This window comes from Tachysurus vachellii, chromosome 5 (assembly GCF_030014155.1).
Source record: "Tachysurus vachellii isolate PV-2020 chromosome 5, HZAU_Pvac_v1, whole genome shotgun sequence".
NCBI lineage: Eukaryota > Metazoa > Chordata > Actinopteri > Siluriformes > Bagridae > Tachysurus > Tachysurus vachellii.
The window spans coordinates 23,624,519-23,647,682 of NC_083464.1; the positions used below are offsets into that span (position 1 = coordinate 23,624,519).

The window sequence follows — 23,164 nt, forward strand, 5'->3', positions numbered from 1 at the left end:
TTTATGAAAACAACTAATGTTAAATTGATCAAATGTAGTCAATATTATATTCTTCAAATAATGTAAATGCAGATAACTAAAATCTTCTATCGAACAATATTTTCCAAACTCATAGATCATTATGAATCTATAAAGCAAAACGGTTATAGCTTGATTTTTAAATATGCATGCGAAATGTATTTGTCTGCATTAGTCTGCATTATTTACACAAGAACCCTATTGAATTGCTCGCTCTGGTCGGTATGTTTCAGTTCATTTTTAAAGTTCTATGCACTAGTAACAGTAACAGAAACCAACATAACTTACATACCTACATTCCTCTAACTGGTCTTCGTTTGAAATGACCTTAAAAGTGCCTGCTGCAGCTACTCAGGGCACCTTGGTCACTGTAATATTTAAACAATCCTATATATCGCTTGTCATTTGTGTAGTATATTCCATAAATTCTTTAAGAAAAAAATGTGCCTATATATAAGATAATGCTCCCTCTATCTCAGCCCCTCTCTCTCTCTCTCTCTCTCTCTCTCTCTCTCTCTCTCTCTCTATCTCTCTCTCTCTTTCTGCCCATATACCCAAATTTAAACCCACTCCGCTGTTCCCCTGAATCATGTTTTTCCCGCTTTTCTTTCGATGTGACTCATCCAGAAGGTGTATTAGTTCCAGATCTTCAAGAAGCTATCCCAGGATCCTGTGCAGAGGGCCATTCCGTCAGGCGTCACACCAAGGCAGCTCACTCGGTTATCGTGGCCTGACAATGTTCCTGTAGAAAGAAATCCAGCATTTACATTGAATGATAGTAGCACAACCTTCATCATAATATTTTCTCATGGCTCTGAGCTGTATCCTCTTTTTAAATCCTGTTTTCGTTCTTCTTCTTGTTCTAGTTTCCATTTTCTTAAAGGCATCTGTCTCAGAGTTCCATGCACGCACACACACACACACACACACACACACACACATACACTCCCCTAGGGGAAATTTAGCATAGCCATCCTTATTTACACTAAGAACCACACAGACTGTATACTGATTAGCACTACTTTATATACCTGTGTTGTAGTGTATTGTGTTTTCTGTTTGCACTGTCTTTAGTCTTGCACTGTTTGAACAAAGCTGCACACATGCACAGTGTGATTTATGAGGTTAATTTGACTTTTTAGCCCTTAGTTCTATATAGTCTTATATAGCACCAGGGTCCTAGAGGAACTTTGTGTCATGTCACTGTGTACTGCATCAGCTATATCTGTTTCAAATGACAATAGAAGTCTCTTGACTCGACTTCACCTACTGGCATGTTTTGGTAGATGGGAGGAAACCTGAAAACCCTAAGAAAATAAAAAACAGACAGGTACAAGGAGAACATGCAAATCCTATCTTTTGTGTTTTTTTTTTTCTGTTTCCTAGATGCTTTCTGTGGATTGTTATCATGGATATTCTTCTGTGATCTGACCTGTTACATCAACACACAGCTTGGTCGATTTCTATCAATTTGCGAAACCCTTGCCAAAAAGCCAGTTCAATCATGTTAGCCTCTTTCCTTGTAACTCCTTCCTCCTTCCCTGGCTTCATTTCATTGCTCTTTTATTTCCTCTCACTCACCCACTCTCTCAGCCTTCAGCATGTCCCAGATGTTGCAGGTGAAGTCGTCGTAACCAGCCAGCAGGAGGCGGCCAGAAAGTGAGGGTGCGAGGGAGGTGACTCCGCTCATGAGGCTCGAGTCGCTGTAAGTGGTCAGCTCTTGATCACTGCGCAGATCATACAGCTTGCAGGACGAGTCGTCTGAGCCAGTGATCACCGCATTACCGTTGGGGAAAAACTACAGAGGGATGAAGAAGAGTTTGTATTTTAACATGTACTTGAAATTGAAGATAATTTGAATTTTGCAGGTATATGAATATATGTGTGTTTGAAAGAAAAAAGAAAGAAAGAAATTCACCCCAATAGCATTTATGTCGCTCTCATGGCCGTAGAATGTCTGTTTGCACTGGCCTGCTCTTATGTCCCACAGTTTGGCTGTGTAGTCACATGATCCTGAAATAAAGTAATTCATATCTGGCGACAAAGCCAGTGACATGCAGTCCCCAATGTGGCCAGCAAAAATCGTCTTCTGTTCCCCGGTCTCGATGTCCCAGAGACAGCTAAAAAAAAAGATAATATTTTTCCTCAATCCTGAACAAAATGATTGTTATTATTGTTATTGTATTAAGTGCAGAAGGACAAAGGTGCTCACGCGGTACAGTCTCCAGAGCAGGTGATGATCTCGGTGTCACTCAGGAAGCGACAGGAAGCCAAATACCCTGTCATATATATAAGACAGGGGAATTAGTGAACACACATAACACACATTAATTAATTAGTTAATTAATGAATACATTTCTTCTGTTTGAAATGCATGGCACAAAACAATTGCATTAGAAAATAGAAATATATACCTGGCCTTACATTACATATAATTGTAGCTCTAGTAATTTAACCATAAAAAAAAAAGGTTTATCAAATTATAAAGCCTTATTCAGGTGTGTGTTTAATGTTTGCACCTGTATGTGCAGCCAGCTCACGTATGACCTTAATATTGCCATCTTTTGGCATCAGGTTGTAGATAGAGCACATGTTATCAAGACCACCGCATGCCACCAGGTTTCCTGAGGGAGCGTATGCACACGTCATCACCCAAGAAGACTTGAGCGGGATAGCGTTCACCTGGAACATGGGCATGGGGCAAAGGTCAAAACATTTAAAGTCAATTATAAAGAACGAAAGAACAAAGAACGAGAATTAAACAAAGAATTTATTTTTAATAAATTTATTTATTTATCTTGGAACAGTGGGATTGTCAATGTGTTTTTCCTAAAACTCTCCAAGCTATAAGCATTTTCTGTACATTTCTATTGAATTAGATGACCTTATGATTCATTTGACATCATCAGAAAGAAAACTGGAACGTTACTTAGAATTCTGTATGTTTCTAAAAACCTTAAAAATATTTGACAATTTTTTTTTTTTTGACGTATACACTGATAAATGTGTGTTTAATTCATTTTTAAGACATTTTTTAAATCTCTTTTTTTTTTAACTGTACATCTGTAAAACCGTACAAATTCATTTTACTTTTCGTTCTTTATAATTAATCATTTATTTAAAAAATATATATATTGTTAACAAAGTACCAGGAAATAATATTATTTTTATAAGCTGCCATGTGAACATCAGTGTAAAAAAAAAAGTGTAAAAGGATATGGAATTTTTTGATATGCAAATTAGTATGTTTGTAATGATCTTTTAACAGAAATTTGCAATTCAAAAATACAGCACTGCTATTTACTTTTTAAACCATGTTTTATTCTGATATGGAGAAAGCAGGGTGTGGTACATGAGCTGTAACAACTAATTCCCTTCATTCAAAACAGCTTTCAGCCTGGGATCTAAAAAGATCATACATCATAAATGAATCATTTGTAATCATGTGCTGAGTACCTTGTTGGTGCTGTAGGTGTCCCATACAATCATTTTACCATCCTGAGATGCACTCACACAGAGTCTGACAGACAAAAACAAAGGAACATAGAAAACAGGGTTGGAGAAAATGTAAAAGTGAGTTAAAATGCCTACTGACTGATCCACCACTGACCCACTACTATTAATTTGCATCTGTATATGCGTGTGTGTGTGTGTGTGTGTGTGTGTGTGTACATACTTTGAATCTGAGCCCCATTGCATGGCGTAGATCTTGGACAGATGTCCTCTCAATGTCTTTTTGGATTTGAGCTGAACCTTTGACAGTGATGCTGTGCTTGAGACGCTATCCTGCAGCGTGGAGTCCTGCACTGATTTACGTGCCGCCTGTGGAGGTCAAGGGTCAGAGAATATGTTCAAGGTGACAAACTGATGTTAAATAATGGCACTCATGTTGACTAACTATCCAAAAACTAAAATGTAAACAAAAACAAAAGTAATTTTGAAAAAAATAAAATCAATCTTTCCTGATGTAACATACGAGAACGAAATCCTTACATGGAGATGTGCAATTATTAGTCGAGCTCAAAGGCACAATGATGGCTGCTTGGCCAGTCTAGGATTTGACCTTCAATCACAACCTTCCTGTGCTAGGAATTAACACAGAACCTTAACCACTGCTGCTACAAAGGGCCAAGTCATGATTAAAAAAAATATTTTTATTATTTGTATGAGGTGTATTTTTGAAACAATAAAAGTTTAATGTCTAAAGTAAAATGAATCCCTTGCTGAATGTGTGTGTGTGCGTGTGTGTGTGTGTGTGTGTGGTGATAGATGGTATAGTTCACACTAGAGATACTAACAGCAATCTGGTCCTTGAGGTTCTCCACCTCCTTCCGAAGTTGAGCCAATTCACCCATGGCAACAGTTGTCAGGCACAACCAGCGACAGAGATGAACAGGAAGTGAGATCAGGTGAGTGAAGTGACTTCTGGAAGGCAATGGACAAATGTAAATAAATAAAATTAAATGAAATTTAAATGAAATAAGTCCCTTTCATGTTTCTATAGTGTCCCTCTATAGTCCTCACTTCTATAGAAAGGTCACATTTCATTGAAACCAAAACACATCCTCCCTGCCTTTGAGGCCATTTGCAATTCAAACTCTTCCTGAACTGGTTTGCAAATAGTCACAAATAAGGATGCACGCAAACACACACTGATTCAACCACATGTCCTTTAAACAATAATTAAAAAAATAACAATTAAACCTATACACACAATGCAGTCATAACAAGTACTGTTGAGTTTGATTTTTTTTTGTCTTTTAGCCCACATAGTAAACAAAGTGTCATATTCATTTATATCTCCTGAGCAGCACTAAACATTTCAGTGTTACTGTGGATTTCAGTTTACACATCTCACATACATAACATAAAAGCTAGCCTTATAAGGCTACACAATACATAGAAATAATAATTCTATTCACTCAGAAGGAGAGTCGTTTATTTATTTAAGCATTTAAAATTCTTTCGTAATAAGAATTTGCGTTACATTCCTGCAGCATCTTAGAATGAAATGAAATGTTCAGAAAGAAGACAAACACCACAGCTAACATTCACCTCAGTTCATTATTACAATTAAATCATACCTTATAATGCGAGGTCACTTTTTCTGCTTTTGCCGTTTAGATGTGATAGTGTCTCTAGCCAGCTCTTATGACCAAATGAGTTTGCCTAAAATTTGTTTGAGGAAGGGGAGTGGGAGAAGGTGCAGGCAGGGTTAGAGGGAGGGAACTGCTCTGGCATGGACATTAGTCAAATGGTGTCGTTTTACATCTTTTTCAAGCAGGGGACACATACTGTAGTATAGTATTTTGTGTGAGTTTGTGCTCTTTAGTGTTTATCAGATTATTCTAATATAAAAGTGAAGTTTTCAGTATGTTGTGTAGCGTAGGGAGTCCAGGAGACCCAGGATGGGACCACGCTAGTGAAGGGGTGGAGAGATGGAGAGATGAGGGGTATTGGACAACAGAGAAAAAGAGAGAAAGAAAGAGAGAGAGAGAGAGAGAGAGAGAGAGAGAGAGAGGGAGAGAGATGGATGGATGGATGGATGGATGGATGGAGATAACTTTAGAGTTGGTTTAACTCCAGACTGGTCAGATTTTAAGGAAAGCCCTTTGGCTCAAATCTGCTCTCATCTGATTATAGACTGCTCTTTGCATCTGGATAAGAGCTCAAAGGGTGGGAGAGAGAGAGAGAGAGAGAGAGAGAGAGGGAGGGAGGGAGAGGGAGAGAGAGAGGGAAGCTGTGTGGGTAAGGGGTTCATGAGTGTGGCCTAGACATCATTTGAATCCTGGATACTGTCCACTGAGTGACCTTTCATTACTGTGGACGGCTGAAATCTAACCTGCTGCTGCTGATCACACGTTTGATTCACATCTAACTTCATTTCACGTCAAAGCCTCACCAGTAAAAATGTTATTTTCCTGATTTTCACTGATTTCACATTTTCTGATTTCACTTTCATCATTACTATAATAAAAAAAATATGTAGAAATAAAATCTATTTATTTTAGTGTAACGTGTGATGTGTGTATCTTGTTTTAAATGTGACAAAAGATTAGTCAGAACAGAATAAAATACAAGTGTAATCACTTACCCTCTCCTCTTCCTCGTCCTTTCCTCCTCCTTCTCCTCCTTTTACTCCTCGGGTATGCTTTTTATTTTTTGCTATATTTGCTGTTGTATTTATGTTTCTCTTCCTCTCCACTTGTTTTTCACATAATGCTGTTTCACACCGCGTTGCTCTGCTTCCACTCGTTCTGATCTGTCCTGCCTCTCTGCCACTTCTGTGCAGGACAGATGATGTTCGTAGGGCATGAAATGAGCTCAGAGTTGAAAGGATAATGCCGAGGATGCATGAGAAGGAGGGATATTTGAAAAGAGAAAGTCGGGAAAGAGGTCATCAGCTGCAACCACCTTGAATCCTGAGCACAAAGAAACAGATAATGGAAAAATACAAGTAGAAACAAACAGCACTGGTGTTATAATAAAGATTTAAAGAAAGGGCTTGATTTTGGGTTTGTAAATTGTTAACGACAAAATTTGAATACTTGCCCAACAGTTTGCTCTTTTTCTTTAACACATTATCATAATGTTTCAGACTGGGATTCTGATCATTTTACTCATCAGTATAATAATTTCTGCTTTGCAGGAAAGTTATATGTTTCTTATGACTAATTTCAATCTCTCCAAAATCTCTTTAAGACACACTGCACAGCACTATATTAGAAATATTTACTGGATATTATTACCTATAAAGATATTCAAATTTAAGATAATTATTTAGTTTAATTATAAGTTCTTTTATTTATTTGAAAAAGTGTATGGTTTTGAGGACCCAGAACATCTGTGCTACTTACAGTATATTCGTGATGCAGGTTTTGTCAGTGGACTGAAAAATAACAAATCACTGCACGGCAGTTTATTATTCACCGCATGCCATGTGACTCGCTCATAAGCAAAGCAAATGACTCAAGCGTGTCTTTTTGCATCTTCAAGATGGCATCATGCACAGGCATCGTGTCCTTTCTCAACCTGTCTCCTCGTAACTTGACTAGTTCGCTCATGAGCCTTCATGACACCTTAGTTGTCTAGCTGTAAAAAAAAAAAAACAAAAAAACATACTGCTCCTGGATATTTACTAAAGAATTTTCAGGTTAAACTCTGTACATGCTCTGTGCTTTGTGTAGACTTTAAAACGTGTGATTTGTTTAACAAAGCTTGAGAAGATGCCAGCTGAGAGACAGGAAGTGGTGCAAGGATTTGGGTGTGATAGATATGGATGGATGCAGAGGAAGAAACACTCACACTGAATTTGAGTTCTAATTAAAAGATTAAGAAAGGAAAAACAGATAAAGCGAGGAACAAAGCCATGTCACTATCATATGCCACTAAATATGGAATATGTCACTACTAATCCATGTCACTAATCCTATTTAAGATGTACTGTAACGTATCTAGCTACAGTAGCTACAGATATATAGCTAGATACTGTATATAGCTAGCTAGTTACATGACATACAGTAAGATATGATGCTGAACACACCTGTGACTCCAGGAGTGACCTCCTGTGATTCCAAACCCCAAATTAAGCTGGTAAACATAAAGCCTGGCTTATACTTTATACTGTAAGTTATGTAAAAGTAGAATAAAAAGAAGATAAAAAGAATAAGGGGCAGCGATGAGTAAAATTAGGACAATTGTCTATATAATATTTATAGAATAGTTCACTAGTACTGGTTCAGACAATGATAAGTAGTCACACAATGATTAAATTCTCTTTTTATATAAATTTATATACATATCCAGATCTCATTAACATCATAATAATATTATTAATGTTAATTTTATAAATTTTAATACGAATTTGTTTTAAATATTGATTATTTTTTTATTATTTACAGATTCCCTTTTTGAAAAGCTATAGATGGGTTATAGATGTTAGGAAAAAAACTACAATATTAGGTTGTATGTTTGCTATATAGCCAAAAGTATTTGGACAGCTGGCCATAACAAGAATACATGTGTTTTTTTGTTTATTATTTTCCAAACCATTTCCACAAGTTAGAAGCACACAGTTGTATAGAATTGTTTTACATGCTGTAGCACTACAGTTTCTCTTCACTTGTACTTAGAGGCCCAAACCTGTTCCCGAGCGACAATGCCCCCATGCACAAAGCAAGCTACATGAAGATATGTTTTGTCAAGGTAGAAGAACTCGAGTATCCTGCACTGATCCCTGACCTAACAGCGTTGAGATGAACTGAAACACTGACTATACCAGACATTCATCCAACATCACTGTCTATTCTTTAGCCCTCATTACTGCCCTTTTTTATTCTGTGCTCTTTTGAATATCATTCGTTCCTTCTAAAAAAGGATTTGAATAAGATTCGTGTATTAACCAAAACATATTCATTTTCATATTTATGTCATATTTAGGTGAATTGTAAGCAGATCAAATTTGACTTTATGTGAACCGGTATACAAATCTAAATAACATTGTTTCTGAATGAGGTCAGTGTTCAAGCTCACATTAGTCATCAATTCTGAAATTTGTAAACAGTGACAGGATCTTGCTGAAAAAAACTCACTCTAGCTTTTTCTGTTTTTGTTTTGGACCACATGTGACAACCCACAAAGATGAATACAGGTTCTCATTCCAATCGAGCAGGAGCTAAACCTTATTCTATCTGTTTAATCAGTCGATCGTGTCTTTCACCTGACTTTGGTGTTGCTTCAGATTGGTTGGAATAAAAACCCGCACTAACACTGGGCCTTTTTTGATAAGATTGGACATCGCTGATATAGTAGAAGATGTGAATGACACTCAATAAAGCAGGACTAAAGCGAAAGCATATCCAATAAGATTGTTTTGATTAGCTCCTACTTTGCCTGCTCTTTCATCTCTAAAGAGAATTAACTATTCGGGACACAGTAGACACTCCATTGAGGTGACACGTATCCCTTACAATAATCTCAAATGAATTCAATTCAGTTTTCCACTTCTAAAAGTGGACATTGTCACAAAGCATTCTGAAACAAAAAATATAAATTTCCATCCATCCATTCTCTATACTGCTTACTACAGGGTTGTGAGGAACCTGGAGTCTATGCCAGGGGACTGAGGGCACAAGGCAGGGTATACCCTGGACAGGATGCTGGTTTATCTCAGGGCACAATCACACACGCTACGGACAATTTAGAGATTCTAATCTGCCTACCACGTGTCTCTGGACTCGGGGAGGAAACTAGAGTGCCTTGATGAAGCCCCTGAGGCACACAGTTGAGGCGAGACTAAAACCCCCAAAACTGGAGGGATGAGGCAAACCATCAAGCCACCACACACCAAAAAGTCATTGTATAGTCAGTAACGGAAGATACACCTCTTTAAGCCATTAACTTCTCATGTGCACATCTTATTGCTTAATGGACATTTTAGCAGATCAGTGGCATTGACAGGGTTAATAGTAAATATACATTATTGTATTCATTAAGCAAAAGACAAAGAAAATAGTACATGATCATAGTGTGTTTTGTTTTATAATGGAGGGGACTGATTCAATAATTTCTTGTCTGGATTATTGTTCCATATTCTAAATGGGAGCTTTGTAGGTTTCATAAACAAATGCATGCAGGATTATCTGTAATCTCGCTGTCCATCCTCCCCCTGCGCTTAAGTCTCCCGCTTTCCCATCATCTCACTCATGTTTTGTGTCTGCTGTTTGACATCAGTGTTAATAGTCAAGAAATTCCGCTTGCCTTTCTTAGTCGTGCTGTCTCGTTTAAATGCTACTTAGTTCACATAGTAACAAAGATTTATTTAATAACAAAACTGTGATCCAGTTTATCATGTTTTGTTTTTATTCAAAAAAAAAAAAGTTTGACCAGTGTAACACTGAGTGGTGAGCTGATGCTACACATATATACAGAAAATAAAAGCCTCAGAGATGCTTCTGAAGTGAATATCAAATGTTCATAAAGAGATCAGAGAGCTCTGGATAGATCACGTGTCAGAAGTTCAAATATGTTTAAAGTTCATCTTTCCCACTTGACACTCTCTCCTTCTCTTTGCTTCTGCTCTTAGATGTTTGGCTTCGCCCACTCCGAGCAGGTGGGAGGTTGTCGTCGAACTCCTCCTTTTCCTCCTTTATTTTTGGTCCACCTATTCCCAACATGGCCTCGGCCTCCTCTCGTTCCTGGAATCACGTGAGCAATCAAGTGAACACAAATTCTAACACTAACACATTATTACAATTATTCAAAATAGGAACGTCACAACATTACATTTCCAGAATCTGGCACATGCCTGACTTACACTCTCTATTATTTTTTACAACTGAACAATTGGGGGTTAAGGGCCTTGCTCAGGGGCCCAGCAGTGGCAGTTTGAGGGTCCGGAGATTCAAATTCACACTCTTCTAATCGGTAGTCCTACAATTTAACCACTAAGGTACCATATTATTTTGCCTATTATTTTAAGTTAAGAACAGTTATACCAGATATATCAGGTGAATTGTTGACCATTCAGCTATACACTCTGGAGTCTACAGTATATGAAGAATTTTCACCTGGATGTTATCCTTGTCTACAAGTGTCAATGCCTGTAAATTTGACTAAGATGAGACACCATAATAAATCTGCCAAAAATCAACAGTATGTGGTATATACAGCACATGACATGGAAGAGCGCAGACCACCATAATGGGTTACTCTCTGAAATACAGTTATAGTATGACGTCATAAGACGTAGATTAAACTATGATCGACTGATGGACTGAAGGAAGAATTCATTCATTCATTCATTTTCTACCGCTTATCCGAACTACCTCGGGTCACGGGGAGCCTGTGCCTATCTCAGGCTTCATCGGGCATCAAGGCAGGATACACCCTGGACGGAGTGCCAACCCATCACAGGGCGCACACACACACACTCTCATTCACTCATGCAATCACACACTACGGACAATTTTCCAGAGATGCCAATCAACCTACCATGCATGTCTTTTTACCGGGGGAGGAAACCGGAGTACCTGGAGGAAACCCCCGAGGCACGGAGAGAACATGCAAACTCCACACACACAAGGTGGAGGCGGGAATCGAACCCCCATCCCTGGAGGTGTGAGGCGAACGTGCTAACCACTAAGCCACCGTGCCCCCCTGAAGGAAGAATGTTTTAGGAAAAAAAAAAAAAAAAGAATTTCTCATAAAAATTCCCGGAGGTACAAAGCAAACATTCTAACCACTAAGCCTCCATACCGCCTTTTACACATGAAGGGTATTGAGAATTAGAAAATAAAGTTCTGTTGTGCTGCTGTGCAGGTTTATAATGTTCTAATGACATGATCTAGTATCTTACCTTAAATAAACGTCAACAGAATGTTTTGTGAAAGTACAACAATAAGTAGATTGATGTTACTTTGGTCCGAAGATGAGTTTGGATCGATTTCACAAACGATTGCGTTTGACTTATACAAGAATGGGTCTCTTAGCATGTGCGTATTTAAACATACCCACGGATAGCTAATATAGAAGCTCCTGTGCAACTTCAAACTAATCATACAAACTTTTGGTATTTAGTCATCAGTTATTAATACTTATTTATTACAAAATAAATAATTAGGTCTGTATTTTATTAGTATTAGGTGTTAGCTAAAGTGGCCTGATATTAATATTAAACATCTATAAAACTAGAGGGTAAGAACATTCGAACAAGACATATAAGGCAAATATTGAGACAATCCAATCACATGGGAATATAAGAACATAAGCCGGAAAATCCCAGTGATTTGGAGGATTTGAATGTCACACCCTCTTTTGCAGCCCACTACCCACTGCAGTGTGCAAAGGCAAAAAAAAAAAGCACACACCTGTGTAAGTAGCTTCCATAGACGCAAACATAGAACAGAGAAAGGCTTTAAAAAAATACTTAAATTAAAGCTGATATTCTGCTCTGCAATCTTATAGTCAGTTTTACAGAAGATACAGAAATACCACTGTATAGTTTTACACAGAGTAGAAAAAAGGTGCTTCAGAAGGGTTATTTGGAATCTTCTACCATTTTCTAAGGTTCTACTTGGAACTGTTTATAAAAAGGAAACCTGCTCTTGTAGAGGACAACATAGTATATTTAACTCTTTAACAGTGGTGATTAATGGCTCATAGGAAAATAAAGAATCCGGGCTTTAACTGGCAATAAAATAATTAATTTGTTTATACTTATACAATGTCAGATATTTCGCTTTCCAAACTGCCAGTGTCATGGAAAGCCGATCCACTGGTAAAAGGGGTTAAAAGGGACAAAAAAACTATTCAGGGGCTAAATGTACTGAACATCTACAGCCTCATTGCTTAACTGGGAGAGAAATGGGTCATGACTTGTTATAGGGAATATCATTCTGAAAATGAAAACAAATCTGTTCAGGCTTTTATACAGTATGGTGACTAAAAAAACCTACAGTATCTCAAAATGTTTTCTTACCATGTCCCTGTGATGCTTTTCTGTGGTGAACCAGAGTGCTAGTGCACACCTGCGGCCTGCCGTGACCGCTGTGACACCGTGAGGGTTCACGGGTCCTGAAGTGAAAGCAACAAGACGTCCACAACTGGGCTTCACCCTGGCCTACAGAGAGAAGGAAAAGGAGTGAAGATTACAACCAGCACTGTGGGAGCAGAGTACGTAAGTATATGTTCTATTAACGTTTCAGTGATAGATCACCTATTGACTTTGAATAATTCTTTTTATAGTAATTGTAAAATGAATAGAAGAAGCTTTAATATGTCACATATACATAATAGTAGAGTGAAGCTACTTTCTTCACATATTCCAACTTATCAGGAGGTTGAGGTCAGAGCTCAGGTTCAGCTATGATACAGTGTCCATGGAGCAGAGAGAGTTATAAGCTTTGCTCAAATGTGGCAGCTTGGAAGTGCTAAGGCTTGAACACCTGACCTTCTGAGCAGCAACCAAGAGCCTTAACCAGTGAGCCCCCACTGCCCAAAACAAGCTTATAAAACACATTATATTCTGTTTACCTCAGTTATTAGGCACACAAGCAATTTTTGTGAGTGACAGATCATATTTATTATACATACAGTATATGACCTGTGCTAGAGGAAAGAAACACACTGAGGTGTAAGAGTTAAAGCATGTGTACCTTTATTTTAATGGTGGCAAGTTAGAGATTAGTATTCATGATAGAATGATAGAAGATAGTGATGTATCTTCTGTATATCAATGGGGATGATGGTTCATTCCACCAAAGTTTGAACGTTTTGGAAGACATAGTATGTTCTGATGGTTGGTGTGAGTTTACAATATTGTGTAAGTAAGAAATGAAGTGAATGTGACGGAGCCAATACTTTTTGTTTTATATTTACAACAACGAGTCATTTTACAAACTTAATGATTTAACCCTGTTACTCTCAGGATAATCTGAAAAAAGTTAACAGTCCTTAGAGAACCTGAGATAACATTAGAAAAAGATTGTTCTACCTTAAAGAAAATGTTTAAACTGACATTTTTATATGATCAAAACTTAGATGTTAAAGTTTGCTGTTGGTGTTACTTTCAAAACTAGCCCACGTGTAGAGATAAGAGATTACTTACTGTGATAGTTTTGGCATCTCTGTCTGTAAAAAAAAGCTCCCCTCCTTCAAAATCTTCATTCAGGTAAAGAACTGCACTGCAACAACATTTAACAACATACCATGTTGCATCTGCTGTTTAATAAATAGGAGTGTATTAAGTGAATGTGTGTATGTACAGTACCTCAGGTCTCTGTGTGTGAATGCAGGTGCTTCTCTCCAGCATTGCCTGGTCTCTGGCTCCAGAATACAATTATCCACGTGCACAGGGTGAGACAGATCTAAGCGTCCCTCCTGATGCCCTACACACAGATACACACATAGACTTAATCAATCCTCTGACACGTGTCTATGTATACGAGTACGATATGTAGGTGTGTCCCGGTGCTCCTGAGAAATTTTGTGTTTACGAGTTGGGAAGTTCAGGTCACTTTCAACAGAGCAAAATGGAGGTGTAAGCCTTGAAGCCTACCTTCTTTTAAATAAAACTACAAAAATACAGCAAGGTTTTTAAACTCCTACGAAATGAAGTACAAAGATGGTGCATTATTTTTATTTTTGCTTTGCTTTTTTTTTTAAAAAATCTTTTTAATCAATTTTACGAAGACACTAAACTCAATTGTTCCATAATTATATTGTAATCAACCATTTCTTTCCTTAAAGTGCTTAAATGTTAACAAATTTGCTTGAATTTTAATAACCCATATGATGTGAAATTCAATGCCCATAATACCAAACATATAATAACTGTAATCAGCTTTTGAGATTCAATTTCAATAAATTTACTCTTAAATACAGATGCTGCATCCACTAATTCCACCATGTTTTCTTACTAACACACCACAGATTCACAAACACGAAGCCGAAAGATTTCCCAATAGTAACTACCTTGAGACATGACTTAAACGCACTGTTACTGCAGTGGTGTGCTTGTATACCTGGAATGGCAGACCGGCAAACTAGGTGTGTGTAGGAGAAATAGAGACCGGTGTGGCTCCTAAAATAGGAGTGAAGGAGGATTCTAGCGTTCTCGCCTACTTCGTGTAACAGCTTTGCATCCGATTGGTTCAATAATCCATCCTGTGCCAACTGAAAGACAGAGATGTGACTTTAGATCTCTTATGGTTATAAAGGCATAACTGATGTTCTTTCATGAACACATAATTCGTTTTCACCTTAAAGGCTCTTAAGACAGTCAGGCCCTCGAATTTCTCGTGAGGTGTGTGTGGAGAGCGTCGTCCCTTATAACCGTCACCGAGTGACGCAGCAATCTGTTGAAATGCAACAGGAAATGTGGTAAAGCCCTTTTGATACCCATTTTTATAGCCACATATCCTTGGACAGTACATTTCATTTTAGAGTGTGTTTAAAAGCAAAGTGCTGTACTAATAATAATAAAAAACTCATTATTAACAACATAGTAATAAATAAGAACAGACAAAAGTTTATCATGTTATATGAAATAGTTGTACACTATAGTTAGTATAGTGTACAACAATAAGCACAATTTCTGTTGAGTTCTAGTAATCCTTAGTGGGCAAGTGGTTAAGGCTCAGGGTTGTTGATCGGAAGATCGAGTTTCCAGCCCCACCACTGCCAAGATGCCACTGTTGGTGTATGTACAGCTGCCCCTAGCAGTAAATTAGGAGTGTTACCACATGCACAGATGATATAATCCATACATCACAAGCAGAGACCTACAGTAATAAGCTTGAGAAAAAAATGCTTCATTTTACATTTTGTTTGGGACTTTTTTTAGAAGCGCAAGGGTGGGGGATGCTTTCATGTTACAGCAATCATAGGGAAATATGTTTATTACAATTATTATGCTTTTATGCTACTCAATGAAAGAATCAGTTAAAGTTCGACTTACAATTAAATCAGTCAAGACGCCATTTTTAAAATTTGTATTACCTTTCATGCATGTCTGCTTATGACCAAACGAAATGTTTATTTATCTTTGTGTATGATATAGTTTATATAAATTTCCCTATATTTCCAAATAATTCCCATAAATTCCCATAAATTCCTGTAAATTCCCATAAATTCCCGTAAAGTTTCCAATTTGTAATATTTCCAAAATTCCCCAGATTACATTCCCGTGGAAAGTTTCCGGAAATTTACCTGAAATTTACCGGAAACTTTCCGCCCCTTTGCAACCCTAGCTGCCCCTGTGTTCTGACCCCAACCTCCTCAGTAGGGATATGAGAAAAACGAATTCTGTGCTGTAATGTATATGTGGCAATAATAAAGCTGTCCAAAAGCTAACCCTAAAGCTAACCCTAACCCTAGCCCCCAATTCATAATAGACAGGGAGTCAGTTATACAGGGATATAATCAGAGAAAAAATGCCCAGAGTTAGCTCAAGCTGTGCTTGATACCAGAACTGGAAAAAAGGCAAAAAAAAAAAAATCATATAATTTGTTTTTAAACAAACAAAACAAAACATTTCCTGAAGTCACGTTTAACATTGTGACATGCTGAATTTCATTTGACTTCATTCTTTATATTATTTAAATTTTTTTTTGTATTATCAATTTCAAATTTTCAAATATTCATAAAAATGTAAAAAAAAATGTAAATATATAAATTTGTAATCCTAAATTTATGTCATGTCTGCAAAGCTGCATTGTAACATTTATAAAAGTGCTATACAAATAAAATAGAATAGAATTAAGATAATGATTCAGTATCCAGATTTGGGTACTCTCAAGCCACTCGGTGTGACACTTCAGTGAGATTGTTAGTATACGCAAATATAAAGGAAGGAGTACAGGATGAAGAAGTGATGCTTGAAGGATTCCACAGACAAAGTTTGTGGTGAAGGAAAAAAAATATGCAACATTATCTGTAGAAATGTCGTTAGAGATGCAGCAAACAGCACTGTGGAAAGGCATTATTAGATATATAGATTATAATGTCATCAGCTTACAGTTGCCACCTGCATCAAGGTGTCGCATTCAGACTGGGACAAAACACCATCCAGTACAACACGATTGGTTCCATTCATGGCCTCGTCATCCATTGTAATAGTCACACCAACCAGAGGAACTGGACCTCCTAGAAACAGAAATTATATATTTTTTTATATTTTATATATATATATATATATATATATATATATATATATATATATATATATATATATATATATATATATATATATATATATATATATACATACACACACACACATATGTATATATGCACATATATATAGAGTGAGAGAGAGAGAGAGAGAGAAACAAATGTTTTTTATTATTATTAGTATTATTATTTCTTTATTTCCATCCTTTGTTAGCTTTGGTGATAGAGAGAGAGAGATTTAAATGCTTATTATTATTATTATTATTATTATTATTATTATTATTATTTATTTATTTATTTATTTTCTTTCTATCTTGTGTTAGATTTGGTTACAATGTAAATACAACAATGCTAATGAGTTAGATAGACAGTGCACACATTGAACCAATTCAGACTCTACACACTCACCAGCATAAAATCCACTATCATCCACCTCTAAAACCTTCTCTCCTTCCTTTAATTTCTCAATTAGCTCTTCTCTCTCTGCTCTGAAAATGAGAAAGTGGAGATGTCAGGTTCCCACAGTAACACTTCCTAAACAAATCTGTGTGTTTATCCATTATTCTCCTTCACCTCCAGCTTTCTCTCAGCGACTCCGGAACGATGTCCTCTGGCGTCCATAGATCCTGCCAGAGCCGAATTGGAAAACCTCATTTAATTACTTTAAGTGGAAAATGAAAAACAGAACGGAAAACAGAATAAGAGGTGTGTTTTACCGGGTCAAAGAACTTGAAATCTAGGTTTTCCACTCCAAAGTAAAGCAGTTTCTTTTCTGCTAGAGCTCTGCTGATGTAGTTGGAAATTTCCTATAAAGAGAAGGTTGTTATGTTTTTACTTGATCTCCAATTTTTCCAAAGAAGGTTACGAGGCTGATAATTGATTCTAAATCAAAATTAAATTTCTTTAATAATTCATAGTTCTTGGTTCATATATGCTTTTTTATCTTGTTAGATAGACTATTTGTGTTTTTCATAAACAGATTCATAGTTAACTCATTAGTAAATTAGTCAATGGTTTCATTAATATTCTAAGTGTTCGTAAACACCTCTGGATGAATAAAATGCTAATCAATGGAAAGATTCTTCCACCTATGCTTATTATTATTAATAGCCCTAATTATGCGAATGTACAGTATGAATTTATTACGTTTCTTCTATTAAGTAAATGTTTATTTTTCTATTGTGTTGTTTTCTGGTGTGACAGTTTTCCAGCTTGTTTCACACATCCCAAAAAGAAAGACATGTTTGAACGCTTTACCTATAACATTCACAATAACATCACGGATCATGCACTCGTCCTACCCGTGAAGGGCCTGTGGCCTGTGCGTCAGTGTCGCCCTCCAGAGACTCTGTGTAGAGCTGAAGGTTACTAAGTGATTCCGTGTCATTTGGGTAAAACAACAGCAGAGAACGCAGTGTCTGCAGAGCCCCCTTCAGGTCCCCCGCTATCAATACAACAAAGAAAAGCCAGTGAGTGAACAATAACATGGCCAAATATATGATCCATTTGTGTTAGCAGAAAGTTCATTGCCTTGAATGTATCATGTAATTAATGAAACACGACATGTTCTTATAGGAAAATGACCAGTGGGTGGTGTGCTGTCAAATAGAGTTGATTATTTTCCGATAACAGCATGTCCAGAAGTGCTGTATTCTTCTAATAGCACTGCAATTTTCTTAAATGTATTAAAGCAATAAGAGAACACCTTATTAAAGCAGCAGACAAGAGACAATGGAGCAGGAAAAAAGCAGGGAAAATACGAGGCAAATATACAAAACACTGTTGAGAACGTATACACAGAAAACAGACATGCAACATGGGACTGGATATAACCAGATCTACTCATTTCCAGATTATAACGTGTGTGTGCAAAAATGTCACTGTGCAGCATGACACGTTAAACGTTCATCCATTTACAGTTGTCCTTAATATTGTGGAACGTACTGTAAGTACTTATGATTTCATTTATATACAACAGCTTCCAACGGTCTTTCCAACAGCCACCACTCTAATTGAATGAGACACAAAACTTCATCTTGTCAAATTAGTAAGAAACTGGACATCCCTCTGTCTTTCAAAGAATTGGAGACTCTTTCCAAAACATCCTAAATAAACATTACTGAAAGCTTCATCGACCAACAATTGTTCTGATTTTTTAATCAACTTCTTAGGAATATCTGCCATACAAAAGCCTGAATAAAATGTTACTACAGAAATGGGAGAATGTAGTAGAGTAAGAAAGAGGAGAACTAAACTTACAAGAGAAAAGTACGAAACAATAAAAAACAAAAAAAATATGATTTTAATGTAAAATAAGCGTTTTCAGGTCAGTTTGAGATGATGAAGACAAAAGCATATACACAGATGCTCGGTAGAAGCCTCCCAGAATGAAAAATGTTCTCAGAAGGAAAGTGGTGAACTCTGACCTTTATACTGGGCAATATGGAGATGCTCCAGCTGCATTGGAAGGAAATCCTCCTGAGGAGAGATCCGTCCAGGCCGAGTGGACACCAGACCAACACATGCTTGATTGCAAGCCAATAGAGAGAGAGACAGGGCTGTGTGGTATAGGAAAAAAAACCTTGTCCAGTATACCCTTACAAAATCATACAAGATCTCCAAAAGTTGATTCTCCTGTGTATAGTACACAATTAACCTTACATTTATTTATGTACTGGTATTAATTCCTGTTTCGTATTTGTTTACTTCTTTTCTTACCTGCAGCTTTTTCATACACTCCCTCTACACTATATGTCTCCTCCGGGAGGCGCTGTGATGTAACCACGCACTGAGCTCTGCACTCATCCGTCTGTTTCAGCGTCTCGTTCACACACTCCTTCCACCTCTCCACCGCTCGGGCCCAGTCAGAGGAGCTCTCAGCCGTGACAGCAGCATCATAGACCTCCTGTGTTTCACACAGGGTGGGATGGTGGAACATGTGCATGAAGTGTGATGGATAAAGAACTCACCATTTGAGGATGTGAGCTTTTGTGTACTCAATCAGTCACTGGCACTGCTATGGAGAAAGAATTAATGAGAAGGAAAGTGGGGGATGAAAGGCTATTATGGAAAGAGGGAGAGAATTAATATATATGATATTAAATATTAGTGAACAGAGGAAGTGAAGGTAGGTATGGGATGCTATTATGGAGCCTGATGTGGCAGAAAGAAGTTTGAAAAGTTATTAAATCAATGATGAACCAAAATAAAAGTCACCTTCTACATCAATGAAGACATATTTGAATTTTTCTTCTTTCATTTTTTATTTAACTAGAGCTACATTGTAGCTAATATAGCTAACATGTAGGCTACATTCATCATTCGATTCACTGCCTTGAGTAGTTTCACAAACTCAGGTACTTGCTATTTGCTTTATAATGTCAATTTTACAAGTAACTCTGTGTTAGATGCGACAAAAGAAGAAAATTATTCATTTGCCTGACACGATGATACTAATTTTACTCGGCATACTGTTAGCATGATGCTAAACTTCCTTTACTTGTCTGCTACATAAGCATCACAGCTGCAGTGAAAAACTGAAAAGCAAACTTGGAGTAAAAACAAGTCTTTGATGACTGTATAAAGTTAGCGTAATTAATGATTATGTACATTTCATAGTTCTATTCAAAAAATGACAAGATTCTATATTTTGTTTGGCCTGAATGATTTTACAGTTGCTTTGTAAGATGTATTAAATCCTTGCACATGCTCTTCCACACCTAGGTGGAAATTGCACGCTAAAAGAGTCCTAACACTAGACATTACTCAATTTAATCATTCATACTGTACAGAGCTGTTACATCTGAAGAAATATGTCAACTTTGCAAAGATGCTGAACAAAATATTCTTAATATATAAAGTGTTTAACATGGGCTGAATTTTGTTAGCTGTAAAGAATTATGCCTCTAATGTTGCTACTTACAGTAATCTGTAATATATTAGTTGATATTAAATGAACATTTCCATTCTGACATATTTCTTGTTACTTAGCATTCAAAGTATGCAGATTTTCATCTCAGATTTCCTCATCATATCCTGTCCTTCTCCTTACCCAGTGCTTCTCTAGTTCTCTCTCTCTGTCCTGAAAGGCATCCTCTGTAACCCCAGCCATACGTCTGTATTTCTCAATGTTGTTCCTCATCTCCAAGTGACTCGGGTTGGCCATAAAGAACGTGTGAGCGGCAGCAGCAGCCTTCCTTGGCTTACCTAACTGCACAGAAAAAGTAAAGGCTACTCAGTATTCAGAATCAGTACAATTTTAATAATGTTGATGCCTAATAGACATGTGTGGATAATAGGTTACTCAATAGGAAGCTTTGTTCATTTGTTGCAGACACATTAGTCTACCTGGAAGTAGATAATCTGCAGGAAATTGTAAGCATTGCGAGTCCCAAATTCATACTCAATATCTGACGATACAGGAAGCTGACCAGCAGGAGTGACACCTCGGTTTAAACAGTACTTTATACACTCTGCTCGCTGCTGGATCCAGTCCAGTGCCCACAGGTCCCGGGTTCTGCCTTTTTCTGCGTCTGCTCACACACACACACACACACACACACACACATATATACAGTATATATATGCACTCACCAGTCACTCTATTAGGAACATGGCATTAAATAAAATCATACTGATACAGGTCAAGAGCTTCAGTTCTTGTTCATTAGACTGGGGATACAAAATGAACATGAACAAGTTTTTTTCCCTTCTTTAACTGTCCTGTTTGGGTGAACCTGTGCCCAATGGTTGTAGCTTGTCATTCCTGTTATTAGTGGACAGGAGTAAAACCTGATGTAGTATTCTACTGTGTATTCTGAGACACTTTTCTCCTCATCATGGTGAGAAACTGTTTCAGCTGTGCATGAAAAGCCCAATTCTGAAATACTCAAACTAATCCCCTATGTCACTTTTTCTCTCCAAATAATTATGACGTGCCACAAATATTCAAATTCTCGCATGCAGTTATTTAGCAACTTTCTCATGGTGATTTTGCTGCTTGGCTATTGTTAAAAAAACCTGCAGTGATGTCTGAAGGCTACCTAGTGTGGACACTATGTCGTCTCCAGCAGCTGAGCACTCGTCGTGGCATTTTCGCCTGATTTTGCGCAGCGCTTCTCGGGTCGATATGGACAGCTCGATGTACTCGGCCGCTTTCTCCCAGTCCTCGGCGAAATAAGCTCGCACTCCGTGGTAGTAGAGTTCGTCGTAAGGCTGCAGCAGGCCTGAGAGAGAAGTCGAGCTTCCCGGACCTCCTGCAGCCAGAGACACGCAGAATAACAAGGCGCAGAGCGAGACAGAGGCCACGCGCAGCGCCACGTCTACAGGCGCTTTAAAGCGCAGCGCCATAGTGCACAGTGCGCAGGAGAAAGAGGAATGGGATGTTGGAAGGAGGAAAGCAGAAAAGAAAAAGGGAGGAGTGATAAAAGATGGGTGGGGATGTAAAAGGAGTGTGTGTGTGTGTGTGTGTGTGTGTGTGTGTGTGCAGTTTTAATGCTACCCAGCTGTTATAGGCTGGTACTGAATAGAAATATAAACATATAAATAGTAAATAATAAATAAAAATTAAATAGTGTCTGTCACATTGCAGACAGCAGTACTGAATGTTTGCATGAAAGTTTTCTTTTCATGAAGGTCCCTTTACAACCGTGTTCTCTGTCCACACTGATGCGACCAACTTCTCTGTCTGGCACTTCACAAAACACTAACGTTTAACACGGACAAAGGCCCTGTTCTTGTAGCATGCGAGTCAATGGGCCGTATGTTTTAGAATATACGCTCAATGTCTTTTGTGGATAGGTTTGATACTACGTACAATTATCTGCCATTTAAATCAACAGAATTTACATTTAATTACGTGTGAGTGATCGGGGGAAAGAGAATTAATATGACTGTGACAGATATCTGACAGGCAGGAAACAACAGGTGAGCTGGGAGTTGTTACCTCCAGTATTCTGACAATCAGCACTGGCACTCCTCAGGGATGTGTCCTCTCCCCACTGCTATTCTTCCTACCATTGACTGCACTTCAAGTGACCCAACTGTTAAACTCTTGAAATTTGCAGATGATACTACGCTCATCGGTCTCATCCAAGATGGCGATGAGTCTGCATACCAGCAGGAGGTAAAGCAGCTGGTGATATGGTGCAGTCAGAACAGCATAGAGCTAAACACCCTCAAAACTGTGGAGATGATAGTGGACTTTCGGAAAGACCCCTCATCACTACTCCCCCTCACAATATCCAACAGCCCTGTGTCATCTGTATAGTCCTTCGAGTTTCTGGGCACTACCATTTCCCAAGACCTGAAATGGAAGTGCAACATAAACTCCATTATAAAAGGCCCAGTAGAGGATGTACTTTCTAAGCCAATTAAGGAAGTATGGTCTGCCACAGGAGCTGTTGTTGCTGTTCTGCACTGCAGTCATTGAATCTGTCCTACTGTATGCATATCCATCACCATCTGGTTTGGAGCA

At 37.8% G+C, this 23,164-nt stretch overlaps 2 protein-coding genes across 2 annotated transcripts; both read right to left on the minus strand.

Annotated features, from left to right (window-relative positions):
- Positions 1 to 495: 495 nt before the first annotated feature.
- gnb3a (guanine nucleotide binding protein (G protein), beta polypeptide 3a) lies at positions 496 to 6,272 on the minus strand. Its single transcript, XM_060869312.1, has 10 exons — positions 6,113 to 6,272; positions 5,103 to 5,187; positions 4,317 to 4,443; positions 3,695 to 3,840; positions 3,475 to 3,538; positions 2,538 to 2,700; positions 2,231 to 2,297; positions 1,937 to 2,138; positions 1,600 to 1,816; positions 496 to 760 (listed from the first exon to the last, which is right to left on the minus strand). Exons 3-10 carry the CDS (start codon positions 4,371 to 4,373, stop codon positions 654 to 656), a joined length of 1,023 nt encoding a protein of 340 aa, XP_060725295.1. The 5' UTR covers positions 4,374 to 4,443; positions 5,103 to 5,187; positions 6,113 to 6,272; the 3' UTR covers positions 496 to 653.
- Positions 6,273 to 9,863: 3,591 nt separating this feature from the next.
- p3h3 (prolyl 3-hydroxylase 3) lies at positions 9,864 to 22,103 on the minus strand. The gene is made up of 16 exons (XM_060870637.1): positions 21,732 to 22,103; positions 21,037 to 21,221; positions 20,741 to 20,899; positions 19,408 to 19,594; positions 19,116 to 19,247; positions 17,991 to 18,133; positions 17,406 to 17,495; positions 17,263 to 17,315; positions 17,098 to 17,177; positions 16,535 to 16,662; positions 14,778 to 14,873; positions 14,541 to 14,691; positions 13,787 to 13,904; positions 13,625 to 13,700; positions 12,497 to 12,637; positions 9,864 to 10,214 (listed from the first exon to the last, which is right to left on the minus strand). Exons 1-16 carry the CDS (start codon positions 22,036 to 22,038, stop codon positions 10,047 to 10,049), a joined length of 2,214 nt encoding a protein of 737 aa, XP_060726620.1. The 5' UTR covers positions 22,039 to 22,103; the 3' UTR covers positions 9,864 to 10,046.
- Positions 22,104 to 23,164: the final 1,061 nt, after the last annotated feature.

Bases quoted from the DNA above. Each gene is read 5' to 3' on its own strand.
- gnb3a (XM_060869312.1), bottom strand. From the start codon at position 4,373: ATGGGTGAATTGGCTCAACTTCGGAAGGAGGTGGAGAACCTCAAGGAC. The intron at 3,841-4,316 runs GTTAGTATCTCT...TGACCTCCACAG, and splicing joins ACCTCAAGGACCAGATTGCT to GCGGCACGTAAATCAGTGCA. The intron at 2,298-2,537 runs GTGCAAACATTA...TATATATGACAG, and splicing joins TGAGCTGGCTGCACATACAG to GGTATTTGGCTTCCTGTCGC.
- p3h3 (XM_060870637.1), bottom strand. From the start codon at position 22,038: ATGGCGCTGCGCTTTAAAGCGCCTGTAGACGTGGCGCTGCGCGTGGCC. The intron at 18,134-19,115 runs GTCAGAGTTCAC...TTGTATTGATAG, and splicing joins CCATATTGCCCAGTATAAAG to CGGGGGACCTGAAGGGGGCT. The intron at 10,215-12,496 runs GTAAGAAAACAT...ACGTGATTCCAG, and splicing joins AAAAGCATCACAGGGACATG to GAACGAGAGGAGGCCGAGGC.